The sequence below is a fragment of the Trichechus manatus genome, unplaced genomic scaffold (genome assembly GCF_000243295.1).
Source record: "Trichechus manatus latirostris isolate Lorelei unplaced genomic scaffold, TriManLat1.0 scaffold00048, whole genome shotgun sequence".
Lineage (NCBI taxonomy): Eukaryota > Metazoa > Chordata > Mammalia > Sirenia > Trichechidae > Trichechus > Trichechus manatus.
In genome coordinates, this window is record NW_004443984.1 from 12,889,914 (window position 1) to 12,908,827 (window position 18,914).

Consider the following 18,914-nt stretch of genomic DNA (forward strand, 5'->3'; position numbering starts at 1 on the left):
CATTGTCTTTATAAACTGTGTTATGCCAATTGAGCTAGATGTTCCCTGAGACCATGGTCTCCACAGCCGTCCACCCAGCAATTCAGTCCCTCAGGGAGTTTGGATGTGTCTATGGTGGCCTCTCAGTATTTTTGAGCCAAAAGCAGCCAGCACTCATAATTAAAGGCTTTTGCAACAGGTAACAAGCACCCTTTTAAGGATGGAGTCAGGTATTAAAGGGTTTCTGTTGCCTTTTTTGTTTTTTTAAAACAGGCTATCAGACACTGCATTTTCCTGTCCTTGTTTTCCTGTGTATGGCTGAGGGGGTGCTGGGTGGTCGCAGCCTGGGGTCCCTTTGGGAGAAGTTAACTGGTAGAGGAGAGAGGATGCCTTGGATCTCCCTTCCTCGTCTTACAAGAGCCAGAGGTGGCCTGGAACTGGGGTCCCTCACTCCAGAATCAGGCCTTCTGGGTTGCATTCCTGGTGCAAACACAGTCTTTATCCTCAGGCCCAAGGGAGGCATCAGAATAGAGACAGCAATCCAAAGTGGATGTCACCTTGATAACTAAGGTGTGTCTGACCCAAGCCATAATCTTTTGCCTTGCCTCATATGCATGCAAAAACTGGGCAATGAAAAAGGAAGACAGAAGAAGAAATGATGCCTTCCAACTGTGGTGTTGTCAAAGAATATTGAATGTACCATGGACTGCCAGAAGAATGAACAAATCAGTTTTAGAATACAACCAGAATGCTCCTTAGAAGTGAGAATGGTGGGACTTTGACTCGCTTCCTTTGGACCCATCATCAGGAGGTCAATCCCTGGAGAAGGACATCATGTTTGGTAAAGTGGAAGGTCAGCAAAAATAAGGAAACCCTCAATGGGATGGATTGACACAATAGCCACAACAGGAGACTCAAACACACCAACGATCATGAAGATGGCGCAGGACTGGGCAACATTTCATTCTGTTGTACATAGGGTCTCCATGTGTCCGAGTCACCTAGATGGCAGCTAACAGCAATAACCCAAAGTGGAGTTCCCTAGCTGAGGCCACTCACGGCCATCCTTGAATGTGCTAAGGCTTTTGATCTTTCCCAGCACTTCTAGGGGCCATGGGTGAGGACAAGGCAAGTGGAAAGTGAGGGTAGTCCTTCTTGGGTTGGGTCCTGAGGCAGGGATGTGGGCTTTCCATCCCTGTACCCCAGTGCCCACAGAGGCCAGCACATTTGCAGGCACTTGGGGGGAGGTGCCCGAGGCTCCCTCAAGAGGATGGAGGGCAGGTGGAGGTGCCTTGCCCTCACCTTAATGGGGTTCCCCAGCAGGTGGGTAGAGAGGATGGCTGGTGGGGAGCAGGCTCAGGGCACCATGTTCCACCACTTGAAGGGAAACGGCTTCCGGCGCACATTGGTGCCGCAGTGGATCTCCCCGAGCAGCTTGTGATAGGACAAGTAGTCATCGATGAAGATGCAATGCAGGCCCAGCGGCTCCAGCAGGGACCGCACCTTCTCCTCCAGACAGCAGTGGCCATTGATGATGGGCCCAAAGGGCTTGGGGATGCCCAGGTACTTCCCTAAGACCACCATGTTGACCTATAGAAGACAGAAGGCAAGAGGGAAGGTCAGCTGGCTGGGGACACTCTACACCTGGGGCCTCTTCTGGACTCTGACTCTGGCCGACCATCCCAGGAATCTTGCCTATCCTCACCAGCATCCTGGGCCACCTCAAGAACTAGGATCTAGAGAAGCAGAGAAGAAATAGATTCGTGGTTGGAAGGGAGGATTAATAACAGCCAGGGCTGCCAGTAACCCACATGGTAACTTTGCATGAATCAAAGTCACACCTTCCTCTAACAATTCCTTCCATCTCTCAGAATTTTCATATGATAACCTTTTTAGAACAAGAGTTTACTGTCGCCTGCCAGAAACTTGAAAATACACACATCCTCAAGGTCTGCAGTGTGAATATCTTTGTAGGTGTGTGCCCTTGTGCAGTACACATCTTGCTCAACAGTCTTTGGCAGCCCTGATCATTGTTACCATTTACTGAGCATCTTCTCTGTGCTAGCCATATCATCACTAAACCTCCTAGCCTCCCTCTGAGGCTGTGGCTCAGACAGGGTAAGTAATGTAATCAAGGCCACCAGCCAGAGAACGGTGAGTTGAAGTTTTGAACTTGGGTCTGACTTGTGCCAAAACCCACGCTCTTTACACTCTGCCGAAGTTTGGCACTGGGGCGTCTTGGGAGGCTGAGGAGATGGGGCAAGAGGCTGGGAGCCTGGGCACCTGAGTTGATCTTTGGTGGCACCTCTGCCTTCCACAGTTACAGACCTGGTTTGGGGTCCTAACTCTGAGAAAGGGAAGTCTTCCCAATGTAGGGGCATGTAGGTTTCTTGGAGAAAGTTTCGGCCCCAGCTTGATGGCCATAGGTCATAAGGAGCTGCCCTTTGTGTTCAAATGGGACTCTCTAGACCCACTGTAGAGAGGCTGGTCTTGGGTTCTCTTGGGGTGGGGTGGGTTGGCCCTAACCCGGTGCCCTCATACTTTCTGTGCCGTGCCCCCTATGCCTGGGGCCAACAGGAAACTGGAGGGTCCCGTGGGGTCAGTCCCATTGCCTTGGCCCTGAGCTACCTGACTGTCCACTGATGGGCCAGAACATGCTGGGGTGGGGGTGGCTGCAGGAGGACAAAGAGGGGAGATGATCAAGGACTCAGGACCATAGCCAGCCCCACCTCTACTTCCTCCTGAGTGAGGGAGATCGGGAGATTGGGAGATTGGGGGCCAGTCCCAGCTCCGCCTCAGGCAAATCACCCACTCTCTTTCTGTGGGCCTCACCTTCCCCATCTGACAAGCAAGGGGGTTAGCTGAGCGCCCCCTACGGGCCCTTCCAGTGAAGACATGCTGAGATCATTTAGCAGGGCCTAGACTGAAAAGGGAGCCCTGGTGGCACAGTGGTTAAAAACTATGGCTGCTAACCAAAAGGTAGCTGGTTCGAATCCACCAGCCACTCCTTGGAAACCGTATGGGGCCATTCTACTCTGTCCTATAGGGTCACTATGAGTCAGAATTGACTCAACAGCAACCGATTTGGTTTGGTTTTTTAGACTGAAGACAGTCCCACAGACAGACAGGGTGTCTATTGAAGAGGGGACTTCCAGAAGGTGGGGGCAAGGCCACAGCCCAAAGAGAGCTAACTAAAGTCATGGGCTCCAGCCTAGACTTCTCCCCACATTTCATCCAGAACCAGAGCCAGGTAGCCCTGTCTAATATAGTCATCACTAGCCACATGTGACTATTAAAATTAAAACTAAATAAAATTAAACTTTTCATTCCTCAACCACACTAGCCACATTTCCAGTGCTTAGAAGCCAAGCATGGCTCAGCAGCTACCATACTGTACTGCACAGATACAGAACATTCCATCACCACAGAAAGCTCTAATGGGCACCACCAACTTGGAGCAAGGGGTCTCAGCCAGGGACAATTTTGCCCCCAGGGCGTTGTTGATTGTGACAACCTAGTTAGTAGAGGTCAGGGATGCTGTTCAATATCATACAACGCACAGATAGCCCCCCGACCAACAGAGAATTATTTAGCCCCAGATGTCGACGGTGTCGAGACTGAGAAACCCAGCATTAGAGGTCTCTGCCAGGGCCTGGAGGCTCAAGCCCACAGTGAGGAGTCCGAATGAAAGCAGGTCCTTTGGGGAAGCGCGTCACCTCCCCCGCCACCAATCAGTATCCATTCCACACCCTTGGCCTGCCCAGCGAGAAGGATTCGAGCTAAAGGCCCCAATCTGAAGAGGGTCCCTCTCCCATCCTGGCCCCCCCCCCCACAGCTGCCCACACCCCAACATCCTTTCCCAAGCGCTTAATGGGCACTTTGGCTAGGGCCGTGCTGATAGCATCACTCAGGCCCCTCCCAAGTGAGATCATATCTGCTCATCTGCCAGTCAGACGGGCGGGCAGCAGGCAGCTCCACCTGCCCCACCTGCCCCACCTGCCCCACCTGCCCCACCTGCCCCAACTCAGGGGCCCCATCGGGGAGCAGAGAAGGTAGGTGAGACCCAGAAACAGAAGTTGAAACATTCGGGACCAAATCACACTTTCTTTTTCCATTTGGGGGGAAAAGAAGCACTTTGTTGTAAAGGGGTTGTCCTGTGCATTATAGGATGTTTAACAGCATCCCTGGCCTCTACCCACTAAATGCTAGTAGCATGCAACAATCAAAAATGCCCTGGGGTGGAGGGAGGAGGAATCCCCCCGGGCGAGAATCACTGTTGTAAAGTTCCATGAGAACTTTCTGTGATGATGGAAATATTCTATTGTTGTTGTTAGTTGCTGTCAAGTCGATTCTGACTCATGGTGACCCCATGTGTTACAGAGTAGAACTGTGCTCCATAAGGTTTTCTTGGCTATAATCTTTATGGAAGGAGATCTCCAGGCCTTTCTTACATGGTGAAGCTGGGTGGGTTCAAACCGCCAGTCTTTGGGTTAGCAGTGAAGCGCAAACTGTTTGCACCACCCTTAGAAATGTTCTATATCTGTGTAAAAACCAAACAACAAAAAACACCAGGGAGGTCAGCAGGATCCAGACTGCCTTGGACAGGGAGTGGCTCTCCTGTGGAATCCCAGCTGACCCTGAGGGACAGGGACAAGGCTCTCACCATGTCTGGGAAGAAGGCTTCTGCATAGGAGCCCTTCAGAGTGAAGAGCTGGGGGATGTCGATGATGTCGCGCTCTGTCAGGCCCAGCTCCTGCTTCAGCACCTGGCGGTTCCAGTCGATGCATTTCTAGGGACAGGAGAAGAGGCAGCCAGAGCCCACCCAGGAGACAGACAAGGAAGGCGCCTACGTATGCCAGGCCTGTGCAGAGCCCTCCGAAGCAGCCTTGTGCAATAGGAGCCATTGCTATCCTCAGATAGGCTCAAGGGACTTGGCCAAGGGCACAGAGCTAGGAAGTGCAGAGCTGGGTTTGGACCCAGGCAGTTTCTGGTTCCAAAAGCCCTTGTCACTACACCCCGCTGCCCCAGCCACAGACACAGCATGGTCTATGCTCCTGTCCCATCTCAGAAGTCTAGGAGAAAGGGCCGGCACTGCTGCAGGAGGGAATGAAAGGGCCCCCTCCCTTTTACTGAGCAGCCACCTTGCACCAGGCTCTGCACCAGGCACATGGCAAGCATACCCTGTCCCTTCCAGACACCCTCGTTCCACCAGTTCTCCTCATAAGAGAACTGACTTTCCCATGGCCTCTCCCACCCCCTCAAAAGGCCCCATTTCTTCACCACAGCTGTTTCATCGTGAGAATTCGGTGTTGTTCTATGGAAATCAGTCATTCCTCAGAGCGGGACTAGGGCCACCCTCATCAGACTGGGAGTTCCTGAGGGCATGGCTGTGTCTCTTCCATCAGACTGAGGGTTCCCAGGGCAGAGACCCTACTCCACCCACAAGTCCCCCCAGCCCTCCAGAGGCCCACAGATGAGTCCCTCCCTTCAACTCCAGTAGTTTCTGGTCTTGCTTCTCCCGGCAGGGAGTGGAGCCCCAAGAGTAGCTGATGCTCCTGCCCCTCACCTGTACATACAGACTATCATGCCGGAGGCTTCTGTCCGCCAGCATCTCATTAATGCTTCTCTTCCTCTGATATTTCAACTCTGTAAGAGAAAGAAAGAGATTACTTGGAGTCAGGGAGTACTGCCCGGGGCCATCTTGGGCTTGGGGCTGTAAAATCCAGACCAGGATTTCCCTCCCACTTCAGTGCCAAGGTCAGAAGCCAGGATGGAGAAAGCCAGAGACTGGGAAACCGCTAGGGAACAGGCTCTGGTTGCAAGTAAAACCTGGTAATGGATTAGTGGCGTCCCTAGGAAGGGACTCCCAGACTCAGGGCCCACTAATCACAGTACAGCCATTACTGAATGCCACCATGCTCTGGGCACCCTATTCAATTTAGTATTAATCTTTAAAACAGTTGTAGGAGGAGCTAATTGTTACCCTCAATTCAGAGAAGAGAAACTGAGGCACTGAGAGGTTCAGAACACACACGCCATGCCACAGCCGTTAATGACAGGACCAGGATTTGAACCTAGGACTATGGATTCCAAAGGTTATGCCATGACCCTTCAATGCTAGCTCTGCAGGTGGGTGCCATCCTTGGAGGTCCTTGGAGGAGGCTCCATGGAGGGCCCTGACTGCCAGCCCTGGCTTCTTGCCCTCTCCAACTCTTGAGCCCCTGGCTCTGCTGCTTCCTGGCTACATGGCCCTGAGCAAGCCACTTCTCTCTGAGCCTCAGCTTCCTCCTTCGTGAAAAGGGATAAGGGGGTGGTGGCAAGATCAGACAGAGGGTGGTGGCAAGATCAGTCAGGGGCGAGAACAAGAAAATGCCTGGCACAGGGCCGGCACCCCATCCAGAGCACTCATTTCTTCCTCTCCTGGGGTGTGGCTCCTTGCTGTGTGCCTGGGGCTGTCCCCTGGCCTCTAGGCTTCCCATCCCTGACACCAGAAAGGGAGAGCTCAGCTCCCACGGGACGGTGACCGTCAGGAGTCAGTGATGGCTGGCCCAGAGGCATGAGATCTGCAGACCAAGGGCCTGTGAAGGACGACAGCGAGGGAAAGCATCACAATGCCCAGGTTGGTGACGAGCAAGCGAGCGAGCAGGGTCCACGCAGCAGGTGACCTGGTCACTGGTGCTCACCATCGAACTGGGCGGCCTCCCCGTAGCCCTCCTCTTTCTTCTCCTGGAACAGTTTGAGGCAGGCGGTGGGGCTGGCCAGGAGCAAACGGAAGCCCTGGCACAGAGGGAGGGAGAATTGGCTTAGGGGCAGGTTCTCCCTAGACAAAGGAGACCCCAAGCTCAGGAGGGTTTGAGTTCCGAAGCCAGGCTGTTCGTGGGATGCCCCCACGCCCAGTCCTGCCCACCAGCCACGCAGAGGGTCTGCAACTCCCCTAGTCCTCTAGGCTGGCTCACACCTCCAGGCCTTTGTCCACACTGTTCTTGCCCGAGTGCCCTTCCCCACTCTGACCACCAGGGAACTCTGGTTTCTCCCTTCAAGACCAGTTCAGGAGTTAGCTCCTTCACTGGCAGAGGGGACATTTCTTTTGCTTCTGGCCCAGCTGCACTCTGTGTCCACCTCTGTCGGAGCTCTCACCATGCTGGGCTATAACCTCTCACAGGGAGACCTCCCCTACCAGGCCACTACTCCCCAAGGGCCATGCCCTCCCCAGTCACCCCTTCAAGGCAGTAAAGCCTGGTGGTTAATGTGGAGCCCACTGTCTAAGTTTGACTCCTACCCTGCCACCTACAGGCTGTGTCACCTCAGAAGTTAATTGTCTTTCTGAGCCTTGGTTTCCTCATCTGTAAAATGGGGACAAGGATAATAGTACTTACCTCATGGACTTGTTGGAGGACTAAATGAATTGAAACATGTGGTACATAGTAGGTATTCAGTAAACGTTACCAATTATTATCAGCACCATTCCTGGCTCTTGGCTGAGGGGTTTGGGTCCAAGTAAATGCCCAGCCAGTGTGAGAATGAGTGTCCTCCTCATCTGAGGCTCTGACCTCCTCCAAAAAGCCTTCCTGGATTAACACGGCCTGGCCTCAAGGCTGCCCTGACCCTAAGCTAACTCTGGACACTGGGGTTGAGTTGGTTCCAGGTGGCTTTGCCCTATCCCATCCCATTCCATCAAGTCAGGCAGGAGCAAAGGTGGCTCCGCCAGGAGGGGCGGGGACACACCTTTTGGTCTGAGGTGGGCACAAAGCTCAGGAACTCGTCCACGTGGCCCACAGAGAGCCAATCCGAGTAGAGCTCCACAGGCGCCTGCACCTGCTGGGCCTGCAGGAAGTTGCGCACCACCTTGGTCATCGTCAAACCTCTGGACCTGGCCAGGGAGGGAGAGAGCGGCTGTCATCACCTGCCTGCTGCATGCTGGCACCATGCAGGTGCTTTGTGTGCAGCCCTCATCAAGCTTCATGACTACCCTCTGAATGGGTCCTCTTTTGTCCTTATTTCCCAGAGGGGGAAACTGAGGCTCAGAGAGCTGAAGTGACTTAGCCTGGACCACGCAGCTTAAAAGTGATAGGGCCAGTCTGCCCTGATTCCAATCCCAGCAGTTCCAAGCACAAGCCAAGGCCAGGAGCACAGTGGGAAAAGGCCCCAGGAGGAGATGATGTTGGCACACTGAAGGCCAGGCCTGTGCCAGCCCACAGGGTGCCCTCTGCTCATAGTGTCGGCTGCCACAGGACTACCCAAGGCAGGGGGTGGCAGATGGTGTACCCCAGATGCAGCTTCCAGGTGCTCCCAGGAATATGCTCTCCATCTTGACCATCATCCCAGAGTCTCCAGCTTCCCTCATCCCAGAACACTCTCCCCAAGGCCCAAAGGTCCTGTGTCCACCCCTACTTCCACTTCTCCTGCGAAACGAGTCAAAGGAGGGAGCTCCATCTGCCAAAGCGAACTGAGATCCTCATTTCACAGCTTGGGATTCACAGGTTGACTCCTTACCCAAGGGACACACAGCCTTTTGTTCAAAAACCAAGAAGAGACTTAGCCTTCCCCTCCCTCAGTCCAGTGTTTCCCAAAATGTGGTGGCTGGACCCCCTGGGGGTCAGATTCCAGCAGGAGGTGGTGCTTGTTTAAATTGAGGATTCCTGGGTCCCCAACATCCTCTGCATCTCGGAGTCTTTGTGGACGTGGTCCAGGAATCTTCTTTTTGGGAGGCTTATTTCCCACCCTACCCCCTCCAAATCTGCATTTTGTTAAGCATCTCAGCTGATTCTTGTATGTGTCAAAGTTTGAGAGCCACTGTCCCAGTCATTTAGCATGAAACACTGACTCTCTAATCCCCACTAGTTCCTGCAGTGATGCCTGGGCATCTTCAAACCACCCTTGATTAGCAGAGGGAGGGATTGGCGTGGAAAGATGGGTGGCAGGGGTGGGCGGAAGGATGCCTAGAGCAGGGAACAGGGGAGCAGGAGCTGGAGTCCCTGAGCTGTGGGAGAAGACACTATAAAAAGCCGCCTGGGCATGGAAGGGACCGTCTGATGATGCCACCTTAACCAAAACCAAACCTACTGCTGACGTGTCGATTCCGACTCATAGCGACCCCATAGGATAAAGCAGAACTGCCCCACAGGGTTTCCAAGGAGTGGCTGGTGGATTCAAACTGCCAACCTTTGGTTAGCAGCCATAGCTCTTAACCACTGGGCCATCAGAGCTCTGATACCACCTTAGGTGAGGGCAATGTCCCCATTTCACAGATGAGGCAGCTGAGGCCTGGAAGGTTAAAGGGTGACTCATCAAACATCAGAATAATTTATTATACTTGGCGTTTTCCATCTTCCCTGGACACATAGCCATGTACAATCACACAAATGTATACTTTCTATATAGAGGTTTTTTTTTCCCCCAATATATTTTACATAAAAAACCATTGCCCTCAAGTTGATTCCAACTCATAGCAACACTATAGGACAGAGTATAACTGCCCCATAGGGTTTCCAAGGAGTGGCTGGTAGATTCGAACTGCCAACATTTTGGTTAGCAGCTGAATGCTTAACCACTGCGCCACCAGGGCTCCTTTCAAAAAAAGGGGTTGCATTCCTTGCCCTTACTTGTCTGGTTTAAGAATGTATCACAGACATGCTTTACCTTAAAGAACAGAATCCAGCCCCTCCTCCTCTCCTCTGCCACCACCTGCCCAGCTGGCAGCTGTCTCACCTGGATCATCTCAGTGGCATCTCCCTCTCTCTGGTCTCTCTGCTTTCATTCTTGTTCCTCTACAGTCCACCCAGAAGGAGGTTTTTTAATATGTCAGATCACGTCCCTCCTCACACTGCCAGCTCACTCACAGTAATAGCCAAGGCATTACAATGACTGTATAGTCTGGCCCCTGCCAACCCCCATGCTGCCACTCCTGCCTCTGTCCCCTTCATTTGCTCAGCTCCAGCCACACTGGCCTCCTGCTGTCTCTTGAACACATCAGATACTCTCCTGCCTCAGGGACTTTGCACTTGCTGTTTTCTCTACCTGGAATCAGCCCCATGTCCCCATGAACTCACTGCCTCTTCTCCTTCAGATTTAATTCAGATGTCACCTTCTTTCTCTGTGAGGCCTTTCAGAAGTACAACACTCTATCCCCCTTCCCAGCGATATTTTTCTCTATAGCACTCGGTATTATCCGTGTGCTACAAACTTGCCATCTTATTTACCTTGTTTATTGTCTGACATCTCCCCAGAATACAGGCAGAGCTTTTGTCTATGTTATTCACTACTGTATCCACAACCTCTTACACATAATAGCTGTTCAATAAATATTTGCGGGGTGATAGGAACTCTTTTAAACAGCAGTGTCTGTGGTCTATATAAAATAGAATATTCCATAGACAAAGACTAGAAAGAGATATGGCCAACAGTAATAAATGAAAATGCTGATTTAGTTTTTGGGATGGGATCAGGGGAAATATTTTTCTTATATTTCTGTTATTTTAATATAGTTTACTTTGTAAGATTTTTAAAAAATACAGTGAGATGGTGGGAAGAACAGCTAGGCTTCAGAAAAAGAAATTGTTCCTGAGTAGAAAGTGACAGCAACCATTAACAGTAAGGTTGAGTAAGGAGTAAAATCCCCTTGGAATGCTCTCCTGGAGGCAGGGGGATGGATAAAATGACGGCAGTTTGCAAGACATCAGGCCTAGTCTCTGAGTCATTATCACAGCTGCCACCAGAGGGCGGAATTGCTCAAAGAAGTTTTCAATGGCTGGCGCAGAGAGTGGAAAACCTAAAATAGTTGAGAATGGACAGGGTGTTTGTTTGTTGAGCGCCAACTTTGTGCCTGCCTTAGGCTCCTCACACTAGGTACCTCGTTTAATCCTCATGATAAGCCTATGATATATGTACCAATATCAGCTCCAGGTTGTGACCTGAACTCTGCTCTGTCAAGCTCTCTAACCTTGTCCCCCATCACACCCCTCTTTGCTCTCTCTGCTCCAGCCCCACTGGCCTCCTTGCTGTTCTAATGTCTCAGGCACACTTCTGCCTCAGGGTCTTTGCACTGGCTGTCCCCACTGCCTGGAATATTCTCTTCCCAAATAGCCACCTTGTTAACTCCCTCACTTCTTTCAAGGCTTTGTTTAGATGTCAGCTTCTCACTGGGACTTCCCTTATCTTACACACTATATGATTTGCTTATCTATGATGTTTACCTTTTGTCTGTTTCTCCCTGCTAGAATGTATGTAAGCTGTCTGTTTTGTTCACTGCTGAGGTCAGAAGCTAAGGCAGGAACACAGGACAGCAGCCTGGGGTGTCAAATTTTATCTTGGGCCCCAAGGAGAAGGAGACCAGTGACTATATCACTAACTTGCTGTGTGGTTCCAGGCAAGTAGCTGTCCCTCTCTGAGCCTCCCAGCCCCGTCTGTCCACCAAGGGCGTTGTTCCTGGTTCCCAGCAGAATATCCAATGAGGTGGGCCATGGCCATACTAGTGACCCTTCACCTTCCCCTCTGGGATCCTTGAACAAATCCCAGCAGTCTTGAGCTGAAAGAAGGCTCCCAACTCAGCTCATTGGCTAGTGAGGCTGTGCATGGAATGCAGCTGAGGGTGTACATGTGTTGTGGAGTCCTGAAGAGACTGGGACAGGAGCCCAAGGCCAGAAAAAAGAGCAAAGTCCTTGTGGACCATGCAGAGAGCCCCTTCCCTCCCTGAGCCTGCTTCTCTGAGCCCTTCGCCCCTAAGATCAAGTCCTCAGGCTGATGGAGGGGAGGACAACCTCATCAAGCATCTGAGCAGAAAGTCCATGCTCCTACCCCTTTTCCTCCTCCCCCACACACCCGGGCCTGCCTGAGCCCCCTCCTGCCTGAGGTCTGACCAGTAGTTCTCTACCAATCTGCCCTCCATCCCCACCAACCTTCTTTCCATTGAGCCATGCTTTCTTTGGCCCCCAAGCCTTTGCCCATGCAGTTCCCTTTGCTTGGCACACTGTTCCATTCCGCTCGGCTTTGTTTCTCTCTTCCCCGGCCTAGCATCTTTCCACCCTTTATCATTGCTCATCAATATTGTTGCTCCCTCTAAGAAGCCTTCCTTGAGACCCACAGTGGATTATATGTAATCTCCCCTCTGACCCCACTGGGGTATAATTGCTTGCTCACTTGCCTGTCTCCCTCATTAGACTCTAACTCTCAAGGGCTAGCTCCTCGTCTGTCTTGGTCATTTCTATACCCCCAGCACTGGGCCCAGGCCTGGCACACAGGAGGTCTCAGTCAACATTTACTGAATTTGGTAAATGAATGCATGAATGAATGGGTGTAACTTTACTTTTCTGAGCCTCAGCTTCCTCACCTGTAAAATGGAGATAATAATAGTCCCAACCTCTTAAGGCTGTTGTAAGAATTAAATGAGATAACCTGGATAAAGCACCATGTGCATGGCACATAGTAGGTGATCAATACATTTTATTAAATGAGTTCTGACCTGCTTCAAAGCGGACCCACTTCTAGGAGGGCCAGCTGAACAATACCTAAGCATCAGGAAGATGGTTTACACGAGTTCTTTACTCCCAGTAACACTGATTATATAGCTAGGACAGTTTTCTCATCTCATTTGACAGATGAGAAAACTGAGGCTTGGAGGATAAAATAATTTGTTCATTCAACAAATGGCGAGTTTTTCATCTGTTTCGTTCGTTATATCCCCAGTACCTTCAGCTGTGCCTGTCACACAGTAATGTGCAATAAATATTTTTAAATTAATTATTCAAGCACCTACTATGTCCTCTGGTGGTACAGTGGTTAAGAGCTCAGCTGATAACCAAAAATGTCAGCAATTCGAACCCACCAGCCACTCCTTGGAAACCTATGAGGCAGCTCTGTAGGGTCGCTATGAGTTAGAATTGATCCGACAACAACAGGTTTGGTTTTTTTTGAGGTTACTATGTGCCAGGTACTGTGGTTAGCACTGGTTAGGTGAAGTATCCAAAATCATGTGGCTCATAAGTGGCAGAGCCAGGACTTGAACCCAAGTCCATCTGACTGCAAAGCCAGTGCTCCTTCCCCTGGAGTCTCCCTGCAGTCACAGAAAACTGCCTTCAGCCCTGGGGGTGTGGGCAGGACCCGGCCCCTGAGTAGTGCCTGGGCATGAGTCACCGGCGAGGTGAACACACTTCTCTTAACCTGGCCAACCTCAGCCCTGGGCAACCAGCCTGGGCACCGGAGTTACACGCCTGGGTTTGGTGCCAGGAAGCTTCACCTCCTCTGATGCAGAGCCCCAAAGCTGCCAGGTTCACCACTTGGGGCTGTGTGACTGGCCCAGCACCTCCTCACTCCTCTGTGCCAAGACCAGACAGTTGGCCAGGTCCTAGGGGGCAAGCTGGGGCAGGGCTGGGCTCCATGCCAACCCTGCACAAACGGGATGGTGGCCTCCAGGGCCTGTTGTGGGCATGATCTCTGGGCAGGAAGCCGGGGATCCTGCGCTGCACACCCCACTCCTTGGTTGCCAGCAGGCAGGGTGGGGACCCATTCTGCAGGATTTAGTAGACACTGTCTCCTGTCCAAGCACTAAGCGCCAAACACCTTGTTTCTGCCTGATCACACCCACCCAGGGTGGGACTCACCCAGTCACTTCTGTCACCCTGGTATCCTGACCAATCACTCACTCACCTGCAGCCACCTGCCCTGGGTACTTTCGAGCCACCACTAACACAGCAGCCATTTGACCTCCTAACTGGAGAGGTCAACAGGGCCATTCCCCTGCCTCTGTGCCAGATTGCATGTCACCTCCCCAGCTCTCCCGATTTCTCAGGGGAAGCTGGAAACCTGGCTTTTTATGTGAGGCCTCCGGATATATATTTTTTAACGTCAGTGGCTAATTAACATAAAATACTAGGTGGGCCAAAACACTGTGGACCGCTAAAAACCCATTGCCGTTGAATCAAATCCAACTCACGGTGACACCATTTGTTACAAAGTAGAACTGCTCCATAGGGTTTTTTTGGCTGTAAACTTTATGGAAGCAGATTGCCAGCCCTTTCTTCTGAGGTACTGCTGGGTGGGTTCGAACCACCAAATTTTAGGTTAGCACTGGAGCTCAAATTACTTGTGCCACCCAGGGACCTGTGGGTCAGTAGTTTGTGAGTTTTTCCCTAAGATTCTGTGCCCTTTGGAATCTAAGATTCTAGAACTCTGAATCTTTGATCCTAAAATTCCGTGCAGACTGGGGAAGGGTGCTCTGCTGAGGGGAGTTGGGGGTTGGATGCAGCAGTAGGTCCTCTTGCCCACCCGCCCCCTCCTGCCCCAGCCTCTCACTTGGGGTAGCTGCTGCCGATGAGGATCCGGCCCAGGGGGTACTCCTTGCCGCCCACCGTGACGGGTGGGCTGACATCCAGGTTCCCGAAGGAGTCGAGGCTGGAGGCACTGCCAAACTGGATCTCCCGCGTTACATAGCCAAAGTCAGGGCCCTAAGGGAGGACCAGCAAGACCCCCCCGCCACCGGAAGAAGGGGTCAGTTAGGACGGGAAGAGGCAGGTCTTGGTGGAGGGAGGGGGGGTGATGCTGAAGGACCCCAGGACCCCTCCCCACTCCCTCACCCCCGACTCTTCATGCCGGAAAAACAACCTGTATCTGCTTTTCAGCAATTCCCCTGTTCTCGGACCACTGTGCAAAGTAAAAGTCAGTAACAGAAAGACGAGAAAATGCTCGTATGATTGGAAATTAGGCAACGTACTTCTGAAGAGTCTGGGATCAAAGAAGAAATCCACGTGTTGAAATTAGACAGTGGTTTGAAGTGAAAGGTAATCAAAGTACAACACGTGAAAATGGGATGCTGAAGAAACAGCCCTTCTAGGGAATCGCTATAACTTCAAACACACGTGTTGGTGTTGTTGGTTGCCGTCAAGTCGGTTCTGATTTACAGGGACCACGTATGACAGAGTAGAACTGCCTCATAGGGTTTTCTAGGCTGTAATCTTTAGGGGAGCAGATGGCCAGGGCTTTCTTCCACAGGCCGCTGGGTGGATTCAAACCACCAACCTTTTGGTTAGCAGCCAAGTGCTTAACCATGGACATCATCAGGTCTCCTTTTAAACACATATAGGAGAAAGAAAGAAAAAAAAGGTTGAAACATCTTAACTTCCGTGTTGAGCTAGAAAAAGAACAGCCAGTTAAACCCAAAGAAAGTAGAAGGACTGAAATAAAGAAAATAGGAGCAAAAATCAGTGAAAATGCCCCCGGCTCTACCAGGTCAAGGCCAGAGCTTGGGGTCAGGCCCATCCAGTGGCCCAGCACCACTCCGCCCCTGGTTAGCGCTGACTCACCAGGCAGGGCTCATTGTCACCTCCTCTGGGACTCGTCCCTGACCCTCCTGGGTTGACTGTCCCTGCTCTGTGTGCCCACAAGCTCCCAGACTTCCCTGTCACAGCTCCTATCCATGGCATTGCCCCGGGAGTGGGGCAGTAGGACAGGTAAACAGGCAGACCATGAGCTCTGTGACAGTGACAGTGAGCTCTAGGCCCTGGGCTCACCTCGACAGGCAGTTTAACCATGTGGTTAAGGGCATCTTGATACCACCAATGACTAGCTGTGTGGCCTTGGGCAGGTTACTTAACCTCTCTGAGCCTTGGTTTCCTCATCCATAAAAAAGGAATAATAATAGCCTTCAGCCACAGGAGTGTCCAGTACATTAAATGAGTTAACGCTTGTATAGCCAGAGGAGAGTTACTGGTACTGCTCTTTCTTGCCATTGTGTGCATAGTAGGTAGCATAGTGCCTGGCACACAGTAGGTGTTCAGAAAACATTTGTCACATAAAGAGAGGTCCCTTGCTCTTAAAAACAAAAGAGCATGAGGACTGACTAAGGGTACATTTCCCACAAAGACAGACTAGTCTCCCCAGGGCTGGTCTCCCCAGGACTGACTCCTCCGGTGACTCCCCCCTGGAGAGCAGGCCGCTTGTCTAGGGGAACTCTGTCGCCCTGCCCTTCCAAGAGCCAATCTGTTTGGTTGCCTATTTGCATGTTACTTGCATATCATTTGCATCTCCTGCCCAAACCTCCCAGTGGCTCTCCAGTTTGCTGACAGCTTGTGTTCTTTCTCCCTGCACCCTGGTCTCCAGCCCTAAAAGACCAGGCCCAGGTGAAACTGGGAGTTCCTGGGTGGTGCAAATAGTTAATGCAACTTGGCTGCTAACTGAAAGGTTGGAGGTTCAAATCCATTCAGAGGCGTCTTGGAGGAAAGGCCTGGATATCTATTTCTCAAAAATCAGCCATTGAAAACCCAATGGAACATAGTTCTACTCTGACACACATGGGGTCAACCTGAGTTGGAACTGGCTCGACGGCAACTGGTTAGGCAAGACTGATCGGGAGGTTTCCTATAAGAGTGTCCCCCAAGGGTTCCCCACTCTGCCCTCTACCACATACCAGGATCTTCTTATAGGGGAAATCCTTCAGGCCTCTGTTTCGGGGGGAGTCAAAGACCACAGGGAAGGATTTGTGAGGAGCCTCAATGTAGCCAAACTCCACCTCGTCCTGGGAAGGGAGAAGGAAAGTCCACAGTGACCTTCTCAGTGGGGTTTATAGAATGCAGGGATCCAGCCAGCACCTAGGGCAGGGAGACAGGGGGACAGATCCTCCCCATGACCTGGGCAGTAGGGTGAGGGGTAAGAGGTGGAGGTGAGGCCTTTTGGGACCCTAGTCAGGAGAAAATCTAGGCAGTGACCGGAGCACGTAGAGGAAAGCAGGAGAGATGGGGGTGCTGTGGGTAGCAGGGAAGCCTTCCCCAAGCCTTCCCCCTGAGTCCCGGCACCCAGACTGGCCTGGCTTCTCCAGGGAGACTGAGGCTGGTTAGGAACCTGTCCTAAAGCCCAGAGAAGGACTGGGGCTCAGGCCTCGCCGGACAGCCCCCACTCTGGCCCGGGCTTTGCTCTTGCTCCCACCTGGATCCAGCGGTCATTCCGGTTTTCAGTCTGAGGGCAGATGATCAGTTTGCAGTTGGCTTTCAATGCCAGGTAAGCCATGTCATCCAGAAATTTCTCATTGGAGCCATGAGAGTCCGTCACACTGTGCAGAAGACAAGGAGGGAGGAGTGGAATAATGACCTCTGGCTGTGGCCTCGGCCTTGGGGCCTGGAGGCAGGGGTGGACGGGGTGACCTCAATTCAGTGTGCGCTAGGCTCTGTATGGCCCTGGGGCACTGGGGTTCAGACACAGTTCCAGCCCTAGAATGGTCCATGGGCTAATGGGGGAGACAAGCACTGTTCTCAGATCACATCAGGTGATAGGAACAATGCAAAGGGTAAGCCCAGGGCTGTGGAGCCCAGCAGTGGGACGCCTAACTGGGCAGTCAGGGAGGAAACCCTGGAGCAGGTGACTGGAGGGACTGAATCTCACTGGTTGAGGTGGCAGAGATGGGGCAGCTAGCCCCATCTACCTCTGTTTCACCCAACCAGCTTAAGCAAAGGGGTCAAGGTGAGTTGGTGAGCAAACAGAAGGACATACCTACACACACGTGGACCCAGGTAAGTGGAACAAATCTATTTGGTCACATCCTTCTCAGACCTCTGACTTATGTCCAACTCCACTGTGGCCTTTTTCACTTCTCTGACCTCTGACACAGAGGCCTAGAGTGACCTTGCCAACCGAGGCCCAGCCCTCCCTCACCGGGGCCTGATAAGGATTCTCAGAGATGGCAGCAGGACCAGGGACCCAGTTTGGCCATGGCTCACGGCAGATTCCAGAGGCAGGTTCCCATGTCCTCAGTGGGCACAGGAGTGCATCCACCTCAGAGCGAGGGCTCAGTCTCCTGTGGCCACCAACAGCCACCAGGGCCTGGCCCCACTGTCCAGACTAAATCCAAGATGATCGGGGCTGCTGTGGGGTGGACAGAGTAGGAGCTGGGGTGCTGGAGCTGGAGCTGGTGAGCTTGGACTTGGCCTTAGTGCTCAGGGCGGGGGGCTGGGGAGTGCTGACAGCCCAAGCCTGCCAGCTGCTGTGCTGTGCCCAGCTCTGCACCGAGGGTGCCGTCCATGGATCTGTCCAGTCTGACTGTGGGACAGAATCTGGACCCAACATTCACCTTCATATCTCTGCAAGTCCAGAGCTGGGCCTGGTGTGGGGAATTTAGCATGGGAGGCTGGTGTTGGGGGTGCTCACCTGCACACATACAGCTCCAGCGGGGGCTGGGTGTTGGGGGTCATGATCCAAGGGGCTAGGCGGAAGGTCACGGTGTCTGTGAAGAGGTGCACCTCGGGCAGGATCTGAGGGGGAAAGGAGGACTCATGGGCCCTGCAGGGAGCCCCAGCTTACCCGGCTCCAGAGCTCCACACTGGCCCCCCGAGTCCCTCAGCCCACCCCTTCCCCGATGCTGTACACACCTCCGTGTCCACCAGGCTGACACTGAGGGAGACCAGCCCCAGGAAATCGGCATCCGGGAAGGCAAGCCCCTCCACGTAGAAGCTGATCTCCCGCTCCCCCGGCTGCCGCTCAATCTCGTAGGACAGGTGGTAGCGTCCCAGCACCTGCTTGTAGTCGGAGAGAAAATTCCCACCTAGGAGAACCAGAGTCAGGGGACAGGAAACAGGGGCAAAGCCATCTTTGTGGTAAGAGCTACTGGGGTTTCCTCTCCAGCTCTGCTGCACGTGAGCTGTTGATTTTGGCTCAGTGCTCAACCTCTCTGAGCCTTAATTCCTCATCTGTAAAATGGGCCAATATTGAGTTTCCCATGGGGTCTGTGTGTGCTTTAAACCAAGAATCAGATAAAAGCCCATGGCAGGTGGTAGTTCTGCCTCTGCCCTCTTCTTCCCCTGAGGGTTGTCTGGGAAACGTCACCCTGTTAAGCTCTTGTTCACAAAAGGAAGGTTGTGAGTTCACTTGTTGAGGCTTTGCTTATGTTAAGCGTTTTCAAGTTGGGGCCTCTGCGTAACGTCCACCACTGGTACACACAAATGAACATTCCAGTCCCT

General features: G+C 52.4%; 1 protein-coding gene across 1 annotated transcript in view; it reads right to left on the bottom strand.

The window, feature by feature from the left end:
- Positions 1-1,335: 1,335 nt before the first annotated feature.
- The window catches only part of LOC101353054 (protein-arginine deiminase type-1), a 43,058-nt gene continuing 25,479 nt past the window's right edge, over positions 1,336-18,914 (bottom strand). The window contains exons 7-16 of the mRNA XM_004377204.1: positions 18,327-18,499; positions 18,106-18,209; positions 16,891-17,014; positions 16,376-16,483; positions 14,266-14,417; positions 7,705-7,849; positions 6,663-6,756; positions 5,546-5,625; positions 4,643-4,768; positions 1,336-1,569 (exon numbers count right to left, since the gene is read on the bottom strand). Coding sequence (XP_004377261.1) covers positions 1,336-1,569; positions 4,643-4,768; positions 5,546-5,625; positions 6,663-6,756; positions 7,705-7,849; positions 14,266-14,417; positions 16,376-16,483; positions 16,891-17,014; positions 18,106-18,209; positions 18,327-18,499 — 1,340 coding nt within the window. The remainder of the gene's footprint in view (positions 1,570-4,642; positions 4,769-5,545; positions 5,626-6,662; positions 6,757-7,704; positions 7,850-14,265; positions 14,418-16,375; positions 16,484-16,890; positions 17,015-18,105; positions 18,210-18,326; positions 18,500-18,914) is intronic.